General features: G+C 40.4%; 1 protein-coding gene across 5 annotated transcripts in view; it reads left to right on the top strand.

Moving 5' to 3' along the window:
- The first annotated feature begins 333 nt into the window (after positions 1 to 333).
- The window catches only part of CDK6 (cyclin dependent kinase 6), a 98294-nt gene continuing 76179 nt past the window's right edge, over positions 334 to 22448 (top strand). Inside the window, exons 1-3 of one of the 5 annotated variants that reach the window (XM_053409359.1) lie at positions 334 to 994; positions 8039 to 8118; positions 10141 to 10635. In XM_053409359.1, coding sequence (XP_053265334.1) covers positions 10403 to 10635 — 233 coding nt within the window. In that variant the 5' untranslated portion in view covers positions 334 to 994; positions 8039 to 8118; positions 10141 to 10402. Of the gene's footprint in view, positions 995 to 2073; positions 2217 to 2250; positions 2332 to 8038; positions 8144 to 10140; positions 10636 to 22448 lie in introns of those variants that run through there. The other 4 variants (XM_053409358.1, XM_053409356.1, XM_053409360.1 and 1 more) reach the window with 4 other exon arrangements.

Raw genomic sequence — 22448 nt, 5'->3', positions numbered from 1 at the left:
CCGCGCTCCTCCCCGCGGCGGAGGGCTGCCTGCCTCCTCTTCCCCCCGGGCTGCCCCTGCCCCGGGGCGCCTGCTCCTGGCCGTTGCGCTGGCTGCTGCGACCCTTGCGGTATGTGACTGCTTTTGGCAGCGAGCACATGAAGGATTTCATTGAGTGTGAAGACAGAGAGCAGAGACAGAAAGCAGAAGGAGGCGGCCGCTGCCTTTGTAGTCGGGGAGGAATGCGGAAATGTTGAAGCACTATGTCAAACTTTTTTGAAACGGGGTCAAGTCACATTCAGCCAGCGTGGGAAACGGAGGGGGAAAAAAGTGGAGGCGAGGTGGGGGGAAACTCTTCTACTCCTGCTGCTGCTGCTACTCCCAGACTGAGCACAGACTGAGCACAGGAGCAGAGAGAGAGAGAGAGAGAGAGAGAGAGGAGAAGCGGCGGCAGGAAAAGAGTGGCAGCAGGCAGGCAGCGTGGAGAGCTGGTGTAAGAGCCCCGCACTCTCGGGAGACTGATCGCTGCAAGGCTTTGATCAGCCCCAGAATAGTTAGCACAAGTCTCTCTCTCCTTCTTCTCCCCCCCCAAGGGAGGGGGGAGGAGGCGAGATCCTCTCTGCATTAAGGTGCAGCCTGCCCTACTGCTTGCAGGAAGATGCGAACTCAGGGCAGAGGCAGAGCCCCAGAGGAGACGCTGCGACTACCTGTGTGGCCCCGCCACGGTGCCTGCTGAGACCTGAGCCTGCAACCTCAGCCACCATCACCATGTGAACGCTTCGAATCCGGTTCGGTGCTGCTGCTTGGACCCATCATTCTTATGAGATGCTGATTATTTAAGGAAAAAAGAGGGGGAGGGAAACCTCTCCCCCATCTTTTCTTGTTTTCTTTTCTTTTTCATTCTTTCACCCCCTCCCTTTTTCCTTTTTTTTCTATTTAAAGCCCAGCTCTCCTGGAGATCACTTTAGGTGGGAGTTTTCCTCTGAAGACCGAGGCAGTTCCAGAGCAATATCAGGTACTTTGGAAAGTGCCCATGTGCTCTCCTGTGTAGACCCTGTAACTTAATGCTCCACTAATTTTCTATATGGGGGTGGGGGGGGTGGAGAGAAAAGTGGGTGGGAACAGGAATCTTTTCCTTCCCCCCCCCGCCCCAAGATCTCGCTCTCCGCATTTCAGACATTCCTTATTAATTTGCAGATTGTGCCGGATCGAGCCCACCCACCCATCCCGGAGAGGGGGAAAAAACTTATTCTGCCTTTCTCCCATTGCGTGCATGCTGTATAAGGGAGCTGCTTTGGGGTGGTCCTCGAGCACGTTTTCTATGAAATGCCACGAAGGGCGGGTGTGTGTGCGCGCATGCATGGATGTGGGTGGGTGAATGAGGACTCATGCGGGCATTCTGGAGTCGTCTTGATCCTGGTCTGAGTATTTTGGGGGGTGGGGGCTGCTCGCCCGCCCGGGGAGGCGTTGTTCTTGTGGAAATCGCTTACCACGCATACTCGGCCACCCCCACCCCTCCCGATTCCTCCAGTTTGGGGGGGGGGCGCGTTGCAGTGCGAAATGTTTAGGGAAGAGGGGCTCGCCCGCCTTTGCCGTGCAGTTGCAAGGCGGCCGGGCGAGCACGCAGGGCACCAGGCTCGCGCATGCATTCTTCATGTGACTTGGGAGGGGGGCAAGTTGCGGTGTTAACCGAGCTCGAAAAGGAGCTCGGAGGGAGGAAAGTAACAACGCCCCCCCCCGACCCGCACCAGGATGTGCGTTTCTTATAAGAGACCGGTAACTTTCCACTGCCAACCGGCCCGTTTGCAGCCTCCGGTAGCGGCTTCTCGCGGAACCTCCCTTGCAGCGAGTCTTCTCCGGGGCTTGCGGGCTCCCTCGCCTCAGGCTGGCAGGCAGGCGCGGCGGTGTAGCCGCAGGCCCCGCCCCCTGGCGACCCCCCACACGCAGCTCCGCTCTCCCCGCGCGCCCCGCGTTCCCGACCTCACACAGACACGCAGGCAGAGGCCGCCTGGTCGGTTGGGGGCGACCTCCATCCCAGAGGCACCCAGCGGCCCCGCCCTCCCCCGGGCCGTTCTCTCTTTCTATTGGCTGACAAGGCGCTTCCCTCAGAGGATCCTCTTCTTCGCTCGCTCGGGGGCACGTGGAGCTTTTTTCCTTCCCCTCCCCACCGGCCGCCTCTGCAGTCGCCACTTTTCGCTTTGCTGGGCACGCGGCGCTATTCGTTTTGTCCACCTCAGGTTTTTTTTAAATTATTATTTTTAAAAATTGGTATATATATCTATATATGTGTGTGTCTGTGCGTGTCAGAATGCCGGGACCTCAATTTCAAGCCCAGCAGGGCATGGTGTGAAGGTAAACGAGGCAGCAGCCAAACTTGCTTGGAAGCTAAAGCGGTGTCCTCGATAGGAGGCAGCATGGAAAGCTCCGTGGTGGGAGGAAAAGTGGGGTATAAATATAAATAAATAACTTGGGAATAACAGAGAGAGAGAGAGGCGTTTAACATGCGCCTCACAATAAAATAGCCACAATACGCCAAAGGTTTATGGGATAGGTTGTCAAAATGTTACTGCTCAACAGGCTTTTTTTGTCTTTCTTTGGCCTTCCCATCTGAAAATGGCGCAGGTGGTCATAGCAGTTACTTCCATAAATTGGGGGGGGGGGGTAATGTAGGCAGCCACTGTGATCTGCCTTTGCTAGATAGTACCTTGTTCACATGGCTGGACTTATTTCTCTGGGCAGTTACTAACTGGTTACCTGGCCGCTATTATGCCTGAACTGGCTCAAGGAAGGCATCATGTGAAGTGTACACCTACCATTTCAAATTTAAGTTCTGCTGCTGACAGTACTCAGGTATTCGTTGTTTCTGGCATATGCTTTAAAAATAATTTTCATATCTAAGACTTGAGTTGGGGTTTTTTGTTTTTGTTTCTTGCACGTGTGATGCAGATGTAAAAGTGTACTTTGGCAAGAATGTGCATTCAGGTTGAAAAAGGCTTCTGTTTTGCATCCACCTTAGAAACATGGATGCATTTAGACAAATAACAAAATATAGGCTCAAAGGTGCTTTTACACATGCTGCATGTGAGATTGCTCTAAGGCTGCCATAGAGCAGTTACTCTAGAATAACTGTTGTCATTGTTACTCAGATGTTTCCGAAGCTCGGGTAATAGAACTCAGCCAGAGGTCAAACATATGCGCGCGCACACAGTTACATGGTCTTCAAATGTCATATAACGCAATATGTTACTAAAAATGAAATTACACGCACATGTGAAATGCAAGAAAACTATTTTCACAGAGGACCATAGCCCAGTGGTAGTGCACATGCTTTTTATGTGGAAAGTCCCAGATTCAATCTCTGGCGTCTCAAGTTTTAAAAAGAGGTAGCAGGTGATGGGAAAGACTTCTGCTTGAGACTCTGGAAAGCTGCTGCCTGCCAAAGTAGACAATATTGGGCTAATTGGACAAGTATTTTGACCTGGCATAAGGCAGCTTCATATCTCCCAAACAGAAGTGATAATGTAGGGCTAAAATAATATGTCAAAATCATATTATGTCAAATATGCTATTTCACACAATTGAAGGTTTAAAAAAACTATGTCAAATAATTGCATTTCAGAACATAAATACAGTGTCCATAGTTACCACAGAAAAAGTCTTAATTTTGTATTGCTCTGTTCTGGTTACCCGTGAAGACTAAAATTAGTATGCCATCCTCTTTACCACCATTTAAGCTTTCCAAAGACCAGTTTTCAGAATAATAACAGTTTTGTTCCCAACACAATTTAAATCATGCTTGACTTCATTGCGAAGATGATGAGGAAGACAATTTATTTAATGTATGAATTGCTTTGCAAAGCAATTTACAACATAATAGAAATATATATGAAACAGGTACATATATAAAAAGTTAAAACAATTGCATGTATGAAATCACACATACATAAACACACACATACATTTTAAAACAACAACAGAACATACATAAAATCAATTCAATACAGGTACCAACTAGGATAAAGATCTCAGTTATTTCAATAAATGCATTTATGCTGTGTGCTGGTTCTCATCCATGTGTGAGAATTGGTGAGTAAAGGCAGATATGATTTTTCTACCTGAATGTGATTGTTTTAGTCTGGATAAAAAAGTTGGTGAAAGTGATTAGTAATTTTCTACTAAGTGAGCTTTTGAAATATAGAGATTATAGAGTATGCCTTCTTATGCTGTTGCTAACAGGTAAATGACATATAGATGAGGTATTAGCCATGCTCCAGACAGAACTATTACTACTCATCAATATTGTACTGGGAAGAGAGAAGGAAAATGTTGAAGCAAACACCTAAACATGCGGGTATTTTATAGTAATCATCCTGTCTTGCTAAGTGTTTTTGTTCACATTGATCTTTATGTCTAAGAGTAGACAGCAATTGGTAATTGTTACTTATCTCTTGTCTTTCTCGTATGGCATCTTCCTTGCCGCTGAATGGTCACAGCCATTTGGGTATAAGACTTTCAGACATTGACACCACTAACGTTATCACAAACATCCGTAAGCAAAATATTGTGAGCACCAGAAAGAAACAATGTGGTTTCTCCAGAGATAATAGTTATCCCTACCACAAACCAGTATGTGAACAAGTCTAAAATGTGGGCACTGATAAGTGGCAACTGCCGTGCTGTTAGTGCAATGGGAGAACTACCCAATAATCTGGTTTATTCAGTTGAGTTCTCTCATGAGCCTATAGGTCCATTCTACAACATGTTAAACCACTGTTACATACATTCTGTGCCTTACTAGAGTTCCATAAGGAGTCCTGAACTGATGGTTACTTAAGGGCTCTATAACACAGCATGATAAGATATAAATATCCATCTTTATATGTTCTCTACTCATTTCACAATGTGTAGCATCTGCCTAGTTCTTAGAACTGTTTGCATCTTCATCTAGCTTCATATCAGTTAACATTGTTGTAGTTCTAATAGGTGTCAAAAGCTACTAGCCATGATGGCTATGTTCTGCATCCTCTGTCAGAGGCATCTTGCCTCTCAATACCAGTTGCTGAGAATAGAAGGTGGGCTGAGTGCTATTGCACTCATGTCTTATTTGCAGGCTTCCCAAAGGCATCTGATGGGCCATTGTGAGAACAGAAAGCTGGACTAGATGAGCCATTGACTTGGTCTAGCAGGCTCTTCTTATGTTCTTAGTCTTAACCTTCCTTCACTTCACCAAGTTCTCTTTCATCTCATGGTACATGCTCTTAGCCTGGCCTTGTGAAAATTTAACATATGCCTCACCCTGCTCTGGAATATATTTTGAAAAAGTAGTTGAACTTGGACATGGCGAGTTCCTCTTCTATGTTTCCGTCCTTGCCCAGTTTGTGACACTTGTAGCCCAATTCTGTGCATGTTTACTCAGCAGCATCCCACTGTTTTCATTAGGGTTAATTCTTAGATAAGGATATGTAGAATCACAGTTCTAGTTTTTCTCTTTCCCTTCTAGCACACTGATGACATCTCTATAGAACAGGGCATGTCCACATTATAAACTTGATCATTCTTATTTCCAAGAATTCTGGGAATTTTAGTTCAGTGAAGTTAGTGGAAGCCTAAAGACCTGTAACCAAAATCCTCAGAAGCTCATAAAATTACAATTCCCAGAATTGTTTTTGGTAGAACATGTGGCATTTACACAGTAGGTGTCTACATATCAACAAATGGAGGGTGGCAGGAGCTCCATATCATCAAAATTGGAAGGAATAATGAAACATTATCTATTCTGTTGATTAAAATAGAAGTGCCATGAATTTACTTGAAACTAAAATCAGGACAGAGATATTTCTATGATATAAATTTGAGTGTTGTACCTAAAGTTCCAAAGAAGACACACTTGATTTTAATTTGATCCTCCTAATCAGCTAAAATGTGCCATTTAGCTATTGGATAAGCTGCTGTGATGTCATGGACTCTTCATAAACCTTTGAATTGTTCAAGAAGTTGTCAGCAACAAAGTTCTGTCAGTTGAGCTTAAACTACAGGAAATGAAAGCCTACATTGGGGGGGAGGAAGACCACATCCATTACATGGAGGCAGGATCTTTTGGCAACTCATGGGTGCTAGGAGTGGAAGGTAAAAGGTGGAAAGGAAACAAAATGAGAAGAGAACCAATGATATAAGAAGGCAAAAAGTCAGAGAGCCTGGAAGGTAGGGTAGACTAGATGGAGGATGCAGAGGGTTGAGGGAAGGAGAAACTTGTGTGAAATACAGACTTGCGAAGTCGTACAATACTTAAAAAGAAAGCTGTGTATTTTAGCACAAATGACAAAGAAAAGCAGATCTGTGAGGAAGGCTGTATGGAGAAAAGAGTGAAAACAAGATTAGAGGAAAAGTAGCTGAAGGACAAGGGACATACCAGTTAGTAGATCCAGAAGTAGATCTGGTAGGGAGGTGAAAGGCAGGGCCAGTGTTGGGAAAAACCAAGGGGAAAGCTTACCCAGGGTCTTAGAGGCTGGTGGGTTCTAAGAGTCCAGGAGCAAAACAGGAGAGGCAGATATACCCTTGATGAAAAAAACTCAACTGCATAACCCAAGAACATTGGAAACATAATTCTAAAGTCTTGCTGTATATATTTTTCTAAGTTGTGGTTTTATTGCCATCCTTCATTAGCTTTGTCTAATTTGTCTTCCAAACCTGACTGCTTTGATTTCTGTTTTTTAATTTATTTGTAAAATGTTGGCCATTGTAACCTGTTGCCAACAGTCTGAGAATTGCTACATTAAAAATGAATGCAAATAATTGTTTTTCAAAATGGCTCCTTCATGATAAGATTAAGATTGGCTGTTATGAATAATATTTGATACTTGGTTATGCTTTGGTTAATCATTAGTATTTGAAAATAAAGGAAAGTTGTGATCTGTATGTAGGCAAATTTGTAGCTATTCATTACTTGAAAGATGGATTTGCTGTAGCTAGTCATAATTAAGCATTGATCTTGCATAACAACTCTTAAATTAAGAGATAAGAGACTTGGCCTGCTGTTGCCACTTTGGTCAAGCAAAGTGACCTCTTGGTTTTCATTTTTCCTTCTCTTAATTTGGTTGAGGGACGAGAAAGAACAGAAATCTATCTATCTGTACTACTATCTGGCTTCCATAATTTTATCATTTTTTTTCATTTAGAAATGATCCAGTCCTCATCCAAATAGGCATTAACAAGTTTTTAAATGTATTTGTATAAAAAAATATACCACTTAATATATATAAAAATCTCTGAGTGGTTTACATAAAAACAATTTATTATTTTTTAGATGAATCCAGAGGAGGATCCAAAAAGGATTACTGAATGTTTATCATAATAGGGCAAGATACAGCATTAAAAGTTTTGCAGGCTGCAGTGGGAATGTTAAGCACTCTGCCATGATTAAATTTCTCCCACTTAAAGCAGTAAGAGTTAACTGTGCTTAATGTTGCTTGGATTGTGCTCCATTTTAGCCACAAATGATAAAATTAACAAAATATTATATTCAGTTTTCAATCCAATAAATGGAACTACAGCGATTATATATTACCTAATCCGAAAGAGCATAATATTAATGTAAAACTCAGGCTTTACTGGTACAGCCTTTTGTGAGTAGCTCACAAAATGGGATGAGGATTATATCAGCAATGAAAAATCAATTGCATGATTCAGAAAATGAAACTTTATATCCGGCTAGTTAATAATGCACGTTCAGAATTTAAGTACTCATGGTCATTGTGAGCCATGTGTCCTAAAGATTTTGTCAAGTACTGCCAGCTGTGCAAGCAGTTACTGAAATGGTCTCAGACTAAATCTAAGCCCAGCTCCTTTCTATTTAGTCTGAGTACATGTTGGTGGATCTGGACACTTGTCATGCATGTTATACCGACTTGCTAATTAGATTACATGGGTCTACCCGTGAAGATGTTTCAGAAACTTTAGCTGGCATGAGGCACTAGGCAGCTACCAATTTGTTTCTTAGCCCAATTTAAGGTGACGGTTTTGCCCCATAAAGCCCTAAAACACAGTATTCTGATTATCCCAGGAAGTGTCTTATTCCATGTGTTGTCCCTTGAGAATTGAAACCTGCAGATGGAGCCATCTAGGTTCTGTCCATTCTGGATGGTAGGTTGTATTTCACAAGAAACAGGTTTGTTTTCTTTTTTCTGTAGTGACCCTGGACCTGAATTCCAAGAGGTCTTTCTCTTTGTTTGTTAAAGGCTAGGTGGACTTTTAAAAAATTTTATTTCATCAAACCTTTGGGGTTTTAAGGGTACAGCTTGTGCTGTTGTTTTTCCTGGTGTATTAAATATATTTTTGTATATTTATTGCTGATTTGTGTTTGTGACTTGGCTTAGATGTAGCAGGAAACCCACATTTTGATTTCAACTTCCAGGCATATAATAGGCAAACCATGGTTTAGTGGTGCTTGCCTGTTTAATTTTCTATCTGGTCAGAACTTGGGAGGTGTCCATTGGGAAAGACAGCAACACAGGTTGGTTGGTTGGTTGTTGCAGCACCACGGATAGCTCCTAGTGAGCAACTCCTCCATCCAACAAGGGTTGGAAGCAGCAGTCCACTCCATCTTAGCTAAGGGCTTATCAACACTTAAAATTTTGCCCCATGCTTTCCAGGCACAGCCCCACGCTTTAAAGCTCTGTGTCTAAGTACTCTTTTTTTTCACCCCAGAGCTTTTCTTGAAAAAATCTGCTTGGACACGGAGTGTGTGGATAAAAGGTCATTGTCTTCTTGTGGAAAACAAGAGTCTCTTAAAGGGCCAACTCTCGCATGAAGACAGACACTTCTCCTGCTTTCCATGGCCTCCCACTTGGCATGTTTCTTAATATAAGAATGTTTTTGAACCACCAAAAATATATTGCACCATTGGTCTTGTGTGATACTGTGGGGGGCACTTGGTTCCTCAGATCAGATGCTTTGGGGAGCTCTTTCAATGGGCACATGTTTATCAGGCTTAATGATCTGATCACCAACATCTGGCTTAGGAACTTTGTCTGGCTGCTTAGCTGGTAGCACTGTAGCCCCTGACTTGGTGTTTTGGTCATTGCTGGACAGTCCCCCTGAGGCAGAGCAGTGACTCTAACTGTGCTTTGTTGGTTGTCTGTGAATTCAGTTATAACAGCAGACCCCAGTTAGCCTTGAACTTGTAAATCATCGCTCCCCATCTAGATTTACCTGCGTGGAGGAGGTTAGAAACATTTTCTTCCATTTTCAGCTAACCATGGTTTATCTTTATGGAACCAGGAACTACTGCTTATCCAGACAAGCATGTTTAGTTGCCTCCTAGCCATGCAATACTTTCTGTGCCATTCAGCCAACCCACAGGTTTAGAGCAAGGACGGGAATTTCTCCCTAGCATAGCATTGTACAACATGGAAAAACTTTTTAAAAAACTTACTTGCAAGAGAACAATTTGTTAGCAGGCAGTTGCATCTGCTGAAGCACAGAAATATGTCTAGGATTCTTTATGTCTTCTATTATCAGATGAAGACCTAATGAGACACACATACCTCCCCAAACCTGCCTAACACTACCAGTTGTTTTAAATAACATGCCAGTTTCTTACTTGAGATCAGACAAGCAGGCACTCCTGACAGGGTGTTTTAATTGGTGCACCAAGACTGTGGAATAAATTCCTATGGAGATCTGTCAGGCTATCTCTCTTTTCATTTTTTTTTTATATCTATGGAATACTTGTTTGTTTCAATGTGCTTTTGATTTGTGAGTTTTCTGCCATTTTGCTGTGCTTGTTTTTTAATCTGCTGCTGCTTTACCTACCATGTTTTTAATGATGGTTATTTATTTCTGGAACCAGACTAAATTATTCTGAATGAACTGCAGAATGCACATTTCTTAATTTTTATAATAAAGTCCAAGTGTAACATTTAACTTAATTCAGTTCACAGAGCACAAATATTCTGTCCCCTTGATCTGCATCCCATTGCCTCTTGTAATTGCACTGTTTAAAGGGCTCATTTCACTTAAATGTGTGCAAGCCAGTTGTATTACATATGCCAACTAAATGTGCAGACAAAGTGTTTAATAGCAATATTCTATTATGGAAGCCGGTGGAGAGATACTCCTAATACTAATTATGTTCTCTTTGGTGGTTGTTTTTTTGTCCCTTAGATCTCATTAGCTTTACAAAGATAATGATTCCAAAGACTACCAGATAATTGCCACTGGCTAAGCAAGAAGGCTCACGTGGGCATTACTACAGTTCTGGAAGGGTGCAAGAACCATTCTGCAGGCTGCTCCATCTGTCAAAATATCTGAACACCCTGTTCCAATAACAACTAAGGACAGATTTGCACATAGGGAACTAGGGCAACAGCCACAGCACCTGAAACACCACAGAAAGAAACTGGGGAAGAAGGAAAGCGGTGTCACCATGGAGAAGGACAGCATGACCCTAGCTGATCAACAATATGAATGTGTAGCTGAGATTGGTGAAGGAGCCTATGGGAAGGTGTTCAAGGCCCGGGACCTGAAGAATGGTGGACGTTTTGTAGCACTGAAGAGGGTGCGGGTGCAGACAAGCGAAGAGGGGATGCCACTTTCCACCATACGTGAGGTGGCTGTATTGAAGCATCTGGAAACATTTGAGCATCCCAACGTGGTCAGGTGAGGAAGGTGCGGGGGGCGGTGGCAAGGCATATGGCCAACTGTATCCCAGTTACACAGTTTGGGTGTTCTGAGCATCATGTTTGGGGTATGTGGCTCGATTGAGCACTAGAATAGTTGTCTGAAATGAATTTGAAGTTTGCTCAAGTGTATGTTTTGCCAACCTGCCTAACCCACCTTTTCTTGAGCTTTGCCTCCCACGCATTCAAACATCCATCTCCAGAGGCATAGGTGTGTGACTTAAGTATTTGAGTGGATGGGCATGGAGCCACATGTAAGCTGTGGTCTTTTTCAGCACAAAAAAGGAAGAATAGAAAGAGAGAAGCTCTTTTGTCCTGGGTATTAGTTGTGCCTAGTAAAAGCTGGTGCTATTTTAGCACTACTAAACACTGCCTATGTGGCAATAAGAATCTTTTATACTAGGCAGGACAATTCTGCAGTTTTAGAAAGCTCAGAATTTGTTCTTGGTTAAGTAGCTTTCTAATGCTTAAAATGTTAAAAGTAATATGTAAAATTCAAAATGAACATGTAAATAAAAATATTAAAGGTTGAAATCTTGCTCAGCTGCAACCTTAACTCAGGCCACCAAAATCTCTGCCTGATTTAAAAAAAAAAACATTTCCAAAAGATGCTCAGACTTGCCCTTCATGTCTCAGTGTGCCTAAGGATCGGTCTAAAGCATACCTTAAAATCATGGTCGGTCATGGGATAGGTGGTGGTCTGGCAAGTATGTTGGACACAAGCCATCTAGTGAAACAGAACCTCAATTGATTGACAGATGGTATAGAACCTAGCTGTATGTGGCCTGGAAGTACATTACTTTTTAATTTTTAAAAATAAATTCATACTCCTTCCTTCTTCCCAAAGGAGCCATTACTTGTTAGTCCACAGTGGTAGTCCCATTTCTGCCAGCAATTCTTGTCCTTCATCACTCTGAAGTTGGTTGATTGTGGGAGAAGTCAGAAAATAGAACTGACTTATTTTCATTATTGCTGCTCTGATACATGACAACTTTAGTTTAGTTTTGTTCAAAACAGTGCAAGGCTGCCTGTCAGCAACCAGACAGACTTGTGTGTTCAAATCTACATTATTTTCATTGTGTTCTTGCTGGTAATTGTGATAGCTGGGGAAGAGGACTCGTTGACCACTTTCATGGGTGTAGTCTCAGTACTTTTAATCATACATTTCTTCAGATGAGTAACATGTTAGATATGTGATAATGTGAGGTTCAAGTCTGAATGGTGATTAATCATAGAAAATCGTGCCCGTACATACCAAGAATCATGATAGAATTTGGAAAGAATCAGGCTTGGGAGTTTTTGTGACATCTTCTAAGCAGTTCTCAAGTATATAATTAATCCATAATAAATCTTCACATTGAGTGTGTTATTTTGGAATCCATTAAGATAAACAGTAACATTTTTGTTTACAAAGTACTTTTATATGTGCAAAGTCAAGTAGGTTTGAAAACCCTTATTTTATGCCTTTTTTAGATGCAGTGAAAGATCTGTCTTGTCATTAGGAAGACTGGGTAAACTGTAGCTTAAGATGGTGGATGGGATTATTTTGTGCAAAAGATAATTCCATCCCACCCAGTACTGCTGCTGATCAAACTCCATTGATTTCAGTAGAGTACAATCTAGTTAAAACCTGTTAATTATTACTCTCTGAGTGCAGTTTTCAACTAACTGTTCATCTACCTTATACTCATATATATCAAGCTTTTGTAGGAAGTTAAAAGTCTTGCTGAAATCCAAATACGATTAGCATCTTTTTCTACTAAACCACTTCTTTATTTAAATAAAGAAACTGTGTTGGTCTCATATGACTTCCTCCTAACAAACTCTGTTGGTTATTTGTAATACCATTTATTCTTGAACTACCCAGAAACTGTAAAATTGACATATTTAAAGGCCTTGTACAGTGACTGCATACAATTTATTTATAGTAATACCTTTGAATCACCAAAAATATTATGGTGGCATACAAAAAATAATTGAAACGTCTTAAAAAATAAAATCATAAAATACAAAATAAATGACCAACGCTCAATCAAATTAATATTGTAATAGTTTAGAAGGCTGAATGTTTATTTCTTCTAAAACAAAGTTTAGAAGGCCCATCATCTTAAAACTAATTGATTATGAGGCCTATTTGTGAGGAGGTATCTCAGGGTTGTATCATTAATCTTCAATAACAATAAAATAAAGAAGAGAAAACATATTGCAACAACTTGTGTCATTCTCTATTACCCTCTTTCTTCCATATCTTTAGATCAGGGTTTCCCAAACTTGGGTCTCCAGCTGTTATTTTGTACTACAGGTCCCATCATTCCTGGCCACTGGCCCTGCTAGCTAGGCATGAGGGGAGTTGTAGTAAAAAAAACCTGCTGGAGACCCAATTTTGGGCAACCCTGTTTGGATCATATAGCATAGTATCCAACTAAGTTTTGGGTGTTTTAGATAACTTTATAATCCTCTTATTTTGTTATATATCTTTTAGATTTTAGCCATTAACTTAAATACCAGATTGCCCTTTCAAATAATCAAATGAGACCTGAGTCTCCATGTCCTTGCCATAATCCTCAATCTGATGGCCCTGCTGGGGTGAAAGTACTGTATCCCCAGGTCCCTGTGCACATCATGGAGCTTTGGACTACAGATGTTAACTACATCAGCAAGATCACTTCACCAAGATAAAGCACAGAACGAACTCCCTCCAATGTTTTAATTCCTGGAAGAACCTCAGGTAGCAGGACTAATAAAGCTCTCTGCGCAGGATCTTGAAGAAATGCTCTTTCATATAGCTTTCCTAAATGCCAAACACTATCATCTAGGTACGTGCAGAACATAAGCAGCCTTGCGTAATCAATCTGACCCTAGAAACATTCGCAACAGAATCTGCAGTTTAGAGCACTATGAGCTCCTTTGGAAAGAATTGCCCGGGTGTAAATGTTCTGTGTTTCACCTTTCCCCTACATAGAAAACCAATCAGTCTTTTGTCTAAATGTCTGTTTGGCATACCATGGACATAAGCACATCTTACTGTGTTTTGTTTTTTAAGAATCTTGACATTTCAAATGTATTTAGTAAGATAAACTTAGTGTATCCAGCCCAGAGTTCAAATGAGAAGATGAAATGCTTAATTAGCCTTTATTGTGCACAGTAGATAAATCTGGCACAAATATGTCCACTAGTTATGTAAGTTACTGCTGCTCTGCTTGCGGAAAACATGAAGTATACGTAGACAAAGGAGAGACTTTGCCAGGAATAAATGACATATTGGATTCAGGAAATTCCTGTGTGTAAAATTAGGAGTATTTCCTGCTGTAATGCATCTGTAAGAATTCTTCTGATTATACTTGTTGCATTCAGCTCCATTAGCTTGCATATACTAGAATCTGCATTTATAGAATATGACTCAGAACTGGGATATTTTAAGCTAAATTGCTACATTTTCAATGGAGAATTTATTTGTTTGGACCATAGGTCATAACAAAAATCGTAATTTGCATTTCAATTAAATGTAGTCACTGAAAGTTTAAAGCGTTCAGGGTCTTCAAGTTCTATAGGCAGATAATACCTATGCTTGTAGTTTCCCCTCCACTTGATTCTTGGAACTTTGTTTTCTCCTAGAAATATCGTGTTAAATGTTTTGAGGAGTTATTCTCTAAGCTTTGGGTACACAAAAAAAGCCATACTAAAATGCAGTAATCTGAGCTCTGTGCTTGTTGCTTAGGAAGCAGCCCAAAATGCTGGTATATGTAGCTATTTCTAGTAAAATTAGTTATGTGTGATGGAAGCAGTGATTTCTAAGCTCACAAAAACACTCGGTGCACAATTTCTTTTTTGGGAAAACAACCTATCTTTTTCTTTTTCTTTGTTTGTTAACTCCCAAGGCACCAATTTTGGAAAATTAGCTTTAGCTCCAAAATCATGAATCAGACTACATGAGATATTGTATTACTAACGATGTCTCCTAAAACATGGGAGTATAACCTCTAGGGAGGCCAAAAAGTATTGCTCCTATTCTTTGTGCAACTTTCCAAAAAAAATGTCATAGGAGCTGAAATAAATGGTTTTACAGAGCTCTTGCGAACCATATTGTTTCCTGTCAGGTGTGCCAGAAACATGGTTGGACCTCTCCCATCCAATGATGGCCTCTCACTATCATCACCAACCACTTTCCATGTGGTGTGATGACCATACAGAAGCTTTCACAACCTGAAGCTGAAGGGAGTTGCAGTCTAAACCATCTGGAGGGTGCCAGGTTGACAAAGCTGCCTTGCGGTATGGCTTTGTCTAAATGATGACACAACTTCTCTCACTGTTCCTGTCAAGCCACACCAGACTTCTGAAATAGGTGGGCAGGTCTTGGCATACATACTGGTTAAAGTTTTGCTGTGAGGTTGGGTGTTGCTGGTGCCTGACAGGTTAATGTGCCAAACCCCTCAGGACTCAATAGGTACCATTCATTTCTGTTTTAAATACATGAAATGATAACACACACCAAAAAAATTACCCAAAAAAGGGACTGTTCAGGGGGCGCACTCAAAAGTGATGACCCTGGTGATGTACATTGGCAGGGATTCTTGAAGACTCTCATTTGATCCTTAGAGGATGTTCTGTGAAGAATCAGGCGCCAAACAATAAACAGAAATAAAATTACATAAAGCATAATTGGAAGAGCACAGAAGACATGAAGATATGAAGATAAGTGTTTTCTCTGCCTCCCAAATATGTGTGTTTGTGTGTATTATTTATATATTTATGGAGAGCTAGAGAGAGATTTTCCTAAGTGCTCAAAGCACTTCACATATAATTATCGCAACAACTCTGTATGGTCACCATAATTATTCCCTTACTGTAGACTGTCTGAGGCTAAGTCTAAGAGACAGCAGCTGAGCTGACATTTGCACTAGGGACTTCCAAGCTCATCATATATATTCCTAACCAATATTTGACATCCCTTTTTAGATGGTAGTTAGCACCCTTGCTGTATGGGGAAGAAGCTGACAGTATTTCTTCTTTCTGCCTGGAGCCTTGATCAGAATACCTTGCATATATAGAATACCTTGCATATATAGCATAAATAGCTGCTGTGGAAGTCTAGTTAGTTGAACAGTGTAAACAAACAAACAAACAAACAAACAAACAGAATAACATTATTGACCTCTTAAAATTTAGCCATGATGGCTCCTTCTGGGATTGCCTTTTGTCTTTTAACATTAGGAGAAAGACATTTGTTGTGAGCATCTTAAGTGGCATGGCTGTTTTTTGTCTGTCCCTTTAATTATCTTCTAACTAATGTCTGCATTTTGTGGTGTTCTCTTTTTTGAAGTTAATTGTTACTGTGGTAGGTTTTCCTACCCCTGCCTGCACAGCTGTTGAACTTTGAATTCCTTATGGTTGGCGTTGTAGCACACGTGGACTGATTTTTATGCCAATTCAGTGTTGTTCATAAGACCCCATAGCAAGGTTTCACTGTCATCTTGGATCCAAAGCAGTTCTTTCATGTGATCTTGTGCCTTTTGAAGACAACTGCTTTCATACAGTCAACGTTTCTTCCACATGTTAAATGGACAGCAGTGAGCATGGGCATTTATATTATAATGATAATTCTATTGGGTTGTATCTAATGTAGCAGTAGGTAAATTGTTCCATTAGGGCAAGGATTTATGCTTGCGCAAAGAAACTTTCTCCCTTACCTCAAGGATAGTTGTTGTGTCCTGCACACATGCAATAGCAGATGCCTGAATACATAGCTAGTTAACCCTATACTCCCTAAATAAGTTGCAACAAAGCAATGAGCCTCTTGGGCTTTCCAATCGGAACGGTTCAAATCCACACGATGGGGTGAGCTCCCGTTGCTCTGTCCCAGCTTCTGCCAACTTAGCAGTTTGAAAGCATGCCAGTGCAAGTAGATAAATAGGTTCCGCTGTGGCAGGAAGGTAAACGGCATTTCTGTGCTCTCAGGCTTCCGTCACTGTGTCCCGTTGGCACCAGAAGCGGTTTAGTCATGCTGGCCACAAGACCCGGAAAGCTGTCTGTGGACAAACACCAGCTCCCTTGGCCTGAAAGCGAGATGAGCGCTATACCCCATAGTTGCTTTTGACTGGACTTAACCGTCCAGGAGTCCTTTACCTTTACCTTTTGCCTGTTTTACATTCCCATAATATATACAGGCAGTCCAGGACAGTAAATTCCTTGACATAGCCCAAGAAAGAGTAGCAAATCAGAGCCTTTTATATTTTTCGGTTTAAGGGTATTTAGGATGGTAATTTACAGTAAAAGAAATTTGACACTGCTGTGTGCAGGAACATCTGTCTGTATCACTATAGGACTGTAGTTCCTCCCAAATGGCTAGCAAGCTTTCTTAGAATTAAGAAGGATCATTACTCTTGATGCATTTTTTAGAACTCCATTTGTCAGCAAAACATATGTGTGCTTTACTTTGTGTTCTCTACGTAAACTCTACACATTTTGATGCAGTGATGAATAAGTGGTTTTAAAATATTATACATATGGGCTTAGAAAGGCACAAGAGTCATATGTAATTAATATATAGTGTTTTCCTGAACCGAAAGAAGACATTCCTTTGCTTAGATAAATTATTCAATAAATATGTTCCATATTATAACAACAACAAATGTTGTAATGAAATAAGCATTGGTAACATTTTGAAGTGCTATACATTTGAGCTGAAAAGCACTTGCTATTTATAGGAAAAAATGTTTTGTCAGTTTCCATGGAGAATGGTGTAGTGTGGTTTTAAGTTTTCGTCTGAGAAAAAGGTTTTAAAAGGAAATATTCATATGGCCAAAACTCAAAATGCTTCTCAATTAACTGCCATAGTTCCTGACTTACAATAAGTTTTTCATAAAAGTGGTAGACTGATATATTAGCTGCATACAAATAAATATAAATAACTACATTGATATTAAGATCATTTCTGCTATACAGCGTTTACGAGTGAATTGGTGCCAATGTCTTCATTGGTCCAGTTTGCATGTCAGGGTAAACCATAGTTAATTGTTATTTGCTGTTAACACACCTTTCAAGGCTGTTTTGTCTCCTCTTTGCTAGTGTGCAGAGGAAACAAAATACAAACCCTTGCTTAGCATTACAACTGAACCAGAGATTGTGGTTTGTTTTTCTCCAACAAACCATGATTAAGGCAAGAGCAAACCTTGGCTACAGATCCTGGTTCTTTGGGAGTAAAAGCAACCAGAAGCCTGATTCAGACATAATGCTAAGTCAAGGGTCATGGTTTATTTTCCCTGAGCATGAGCATAGTATAATAGAATTGTAGAGTTGGAAGGCATCCAAAGGTCATCTCGTCCAACTTCCCGAAATGCAAGAATTTCAGCTAGACCATATATGAAAGATGGCCACCCAGCCTCTGTTTATAAACCTCAAAGCAAAGAGAGTCCACCACCTCTCATGGGATTCTGTTCCATGGTTGAACAGTAGGATGGAAACAAGTGACCAAGAGCTAGGGATTCACAGTAAACTATTAACTATGGTTTACCATTATATGAGAACAAGGCCAGTGAGACTTTTACATATATTAGTGTACTTGGCAACACACACATATTTTCCTGATTTTAGAAGAGATGAATATATATTTCCCAAATTATCATACACCATCTTATGTTGGACTGTCAGATCTGTGCCAAGTAACAGAAGAGCACATTTTTATCATGCCACAGAAAGTATAATTTCTGACAATTTCCAGGGACAGGATTTATCATGAGCCCTCTGCATGATAGTAAATGAACACGACCAGCTTGGTATGGGCGGGGTGTTAGATTTTAGGGGATCAGCCCTAAACTGGAAGGGACCTAATCTCAGTGACAGAGCAGAAGCTTTGCACACAGAAGTTACCAGGATCAATACCTGGCTTATTCAGATGCAGTAATCAGGTAGCAGGTGATGGGGAAGAGACATCTGAGACCTCTGGGACCCCAAAGGGCTACTCCGAGTGGACAGTGGATTATTTTTCTTACAGTGAAGTGGTCTATAAATTTTAATAAATAAATGTTCACTTGTCATTGTCAGTGAAGTTACCACAGCAGACGTCATTTCTAATAAAAGTTAAAGGGCACACATAGACCTTTAATTCTTGTAAACTCTTTTGTTGATCCTGGAGTTTCCACTGAAAAACTGAGTCAACTAATTTGGGAAGGAACCTGACTAATATAACCAAGTGTGCATGTAGGTTATGATCAGAAAGTCACACAGTTTTAAATAGTCATTTTTAGCTATATAATACAATTCTATAATTCCCAGAGAAGGTGGGGCTGCTGAAAAGAGAACAATAGGAAAAGAAAACAGATTTTGGTGTTGTTGTAGGCATTCCCCATGTTTGTTTATGTAAGATATAAAATGAGTCATTATCACTTTATTTGAATCTTGTTAATCTAACCTCAGCAGAATGAAAAGACTTGCTTTAAAATGGGATGTATATATATATATATTTCTTGCCATGAAGTATTGGGTAGTTTTAACATATGTAGATGAAACTCTACAGATGAAACTTGGGTAATGACTCAAAGTATCTGTTGCTGTTTAATATTTCTGAGGAATTCCCCTCTCAGAATTATCATGATATATACTGGCTGTGTCAGCTTTAATGTTTCCCAGACTAGCACATTTCTTCTCCAAGTGTTGTGTGAATGCATTTCCCTGCGCATGGGTTTTGTTTCTCTCAATCTTTCAAGCTAGACTTATAGTGTAAATGGGAGTTGTGGGAAGAGGGGGGAGGATTTTGCATCTTTCTCCCCCCCCCTCCACATTTGATCTGGTAGTTTGCATACAGCTGCTGAGTAGACAGTTACCTTTGAAAGGAACATTTGGCTGGTTTAATTTGATTAGAGCAAGCCACCTCAATCATTTCTTAACTAATAGTGCTTTCATTTTTGCCTGGCAGTAGGAGTTGGGAAAGTACTTACTGGTAATAAGATATTGGGGGAAATTACAGAAAGTGACACAAATGAACTAAATGATAGAACAGTTTAAGTGGAGTTTTTATTTTATTTTAAGTCTACACTAAACCCTGCTTTTTTAAAAAAAACTTTCAGAAAGCAGATTGTTAACAAATGTACTTTCTCTAGGGCAGGAGGGGAACCCCAGCAAATTAAGATCAGCTTGAAAGTTTCAACAAGAGCAGAGATATTTTGTAATGCTTCACTTCAAAATTTGAAATAAAAATTGTGGGAAGATAAACACACACACACACACACAGAGAGAGAGAGAGAGAGAGAGAGAGAGAATAAATTCACACTCTTTCCTACCTTTTTGTTGGATAGCCCAGTTGTCAAAGCACTGCATCAGAAATCTCACTTCAAAATTTACTTTTAAAAAGCAGGATTAAAAGGCAGTTTATTTTATTTTATCCCCATACATATGATTAACTATCAGAGTTATCAGAAAGAAGTTGCCTGATTTTATTTCCAAATGAAATGAACTTAGTGAACTGCAGGAGGAAGAGTTTGAGATTAAATAAATTAATTATGGGAAATTAGGAAGCGCTATTTAAAAAAAAGTCAACAAAAGATGCAGAGGGTGGACATACTGCACATTTGTGATTAAAATGGTTTGTAATGTAGAAGCGATTTTAATACGTTTCAGAAAATTATCGCAGTTGCAAAAAAAGTAATTCTGTATTTGACGGCAAGGTTACAAAGTTGGGAGGGCAGCATTATTTCTGCTGTAGCCTTGTTAGAGACTTGATTGGATTTTTGGTCCGCCCAGGGCAGTGTAAATATGCAATATTAAAATCAGTTAAAACAATTTACAATTGGGATAACAGGGTGTTTCCTAAAAATCTGCCAAGTGTTAAAGGACAGGGTAAAGAGTTGCTTCTTCAGGATATTCAGAACGACAAATTCATCATTGGAAGTTTCCTTATTTGACTCTATTTTACAAATTAAGTATTATCCTTTTTGTAGTTCAGTGCTTCCATAAGAAAAACAAATTATTTTATCAGTTAACAATGCAAAATAAATTTTATTCTTTTCACATTCTTCCAAGCAATGCTAGTGATTCTGTGCAAAAGTTGTATTTTGATTACAGTACATAATCAAAAGCTGCCATAGAATTTAATTTTTCTTGTGCATTAATAATGCTTCTGCAATTAGATATTCCCTCATTAGAAACCATGGTTTTGCTCCTACCCTTTGAGGCAACATTTCATCACTTCACTAAGCCATTGCTTTTTGAAACAAGCTGCAAATTAAGCGCTCACTTAAGATACAGTAAAACTTGCTTGCCACTGTCAGTCTTAAATAGGATGTAATGTTTATTGATAGCAATTGAAAAATGCCTTCCAAGTATGGAGGCTTTGCCTAGCTGCCTTATAGATGGTTGTGCCAGCCATAACTCATCTGTGAATATCAAAAGCCCTTCAGTGCATATCTTGCCCCATTTTCTTCATTCTTCCAACTCTACCCCCCTCAGTTACCTAAAAGTCTGCTGCCTCACAGTTCAGTGAGACATGTCTACTCAGAAGTACGTCCCAGTTATTTCAGTGGGACTTACTTCCAGTTCCTGGTAAGTATGTATAGGACCGTAGTCTTAAATGACCCCGCCCACTGTTCTTTGCAGGGGCTTATGCCTGGTTCCCAGAATTTCCCTGTAGTACCAACTCTTTGTCCTCAAAACTCATCTTTCATAAAGAAGTCATAACTCCAGGGGTGAGGAATTGCAGGCCGGGCAGGAAGGTTTCTCATTCTTCCCTTGAGACTCTCCCCAGTGAACTCAGCTGAACTTAACTTTTGAGTTGAAAAATACAGAATTGCGCTGTGAATTCATCTTATCTGAAACTCAATATTTAAATATGTATGTACTGTATATTTTCTCTCAAAATGAGTATTTAAACGTGTATTTTTATTAGTTTATAACTGCTGATAACATTTGGAGATGTATGAAATCTTTAGGATAGCTAATTTCTGATCCATGCATTAACTGGGAAGTGTGGGTCGAGTCATTTCATATAAGAACTTGCAAAGAATGAATTCCTCAGACATCCCTCGATTCACAGTTTGTGCCAGGTCAATCAATTGAAGAAGACATCTGAGCAGAAAAGTAGATGTGTGCTGTAATTATTATTGTTCATTGAATAGGTCCAGCTGCCTTCTAGGATAAAGTGTTGGCTATAGTGACATCTCACTAGGCATGCTTCTCCTTAAACTATTAAAAAGAAAGAAAGAAATATACCTCCAGACAAAAATGATTAAGAAGGGTTGGCATGTCTGGGAAAGAGTGATGTACTGAAAAAGCAAGAAGGGAGGGATGGAAAGAACACATTATTGGGCGCTGTTTCCTTGATGCCTAACAATGAGACCTTTTACAGGGCTGGTGACATGGTGTGTTAATGAGGCACCGGCCTGTATAACTCTTGGGCACAAGCTGTGGAAGTGAAAATTAGTTTGGTGGTTTCAGCCTAGTCCCTACCAGACATTTGTCTCCATCCCCAAACCACGGTAGAATTTGGCAGTCAGGACAATGACACCTCAAAAAAAGTCTAGGGCTAGAGGAATCAGTACTGTGGAGATGCCCAAAGGCAAAACTGTGTACTTAAAGATTGCCCAGGCTGACCTTACTGGGTTGGCCTTGATCCTGAGCTGTTTACTTCATTTTCAAAAGAACTCGCTTGTGTGCAAGCTGACATAGGAATAAAACAAAGAGTATAATCTGTCCAGACCTCATCCTATGAACCCTCTGCTGCCCAATAAGATGCAATATAACAATTTGATGGCAGTGCCATCACCTGTATATTACCTTGTTCACACCTCCATGCATACCTATTGC

This window comes from Podarcis raffonei, chromosome 12 (genome assembly GCF_027172205.1).
Source record: "Podarcis raffonei isolate rPodRaf1 chromosome 12, rPodRaf1.pri, whole genome shotgun sequence".
NCBI classification, from domain to species: Eukaryota; Metazoa; Chordata; class Lepidosauria; order Squamata; family Lacertidae; genus Podarcis; species Podarcis raffonei.
The sequence above is the reverse complement of the archived record's forward strand: the minus strand, read 5'-3'. Positions and strand labels throughout refer to the sequence as shown.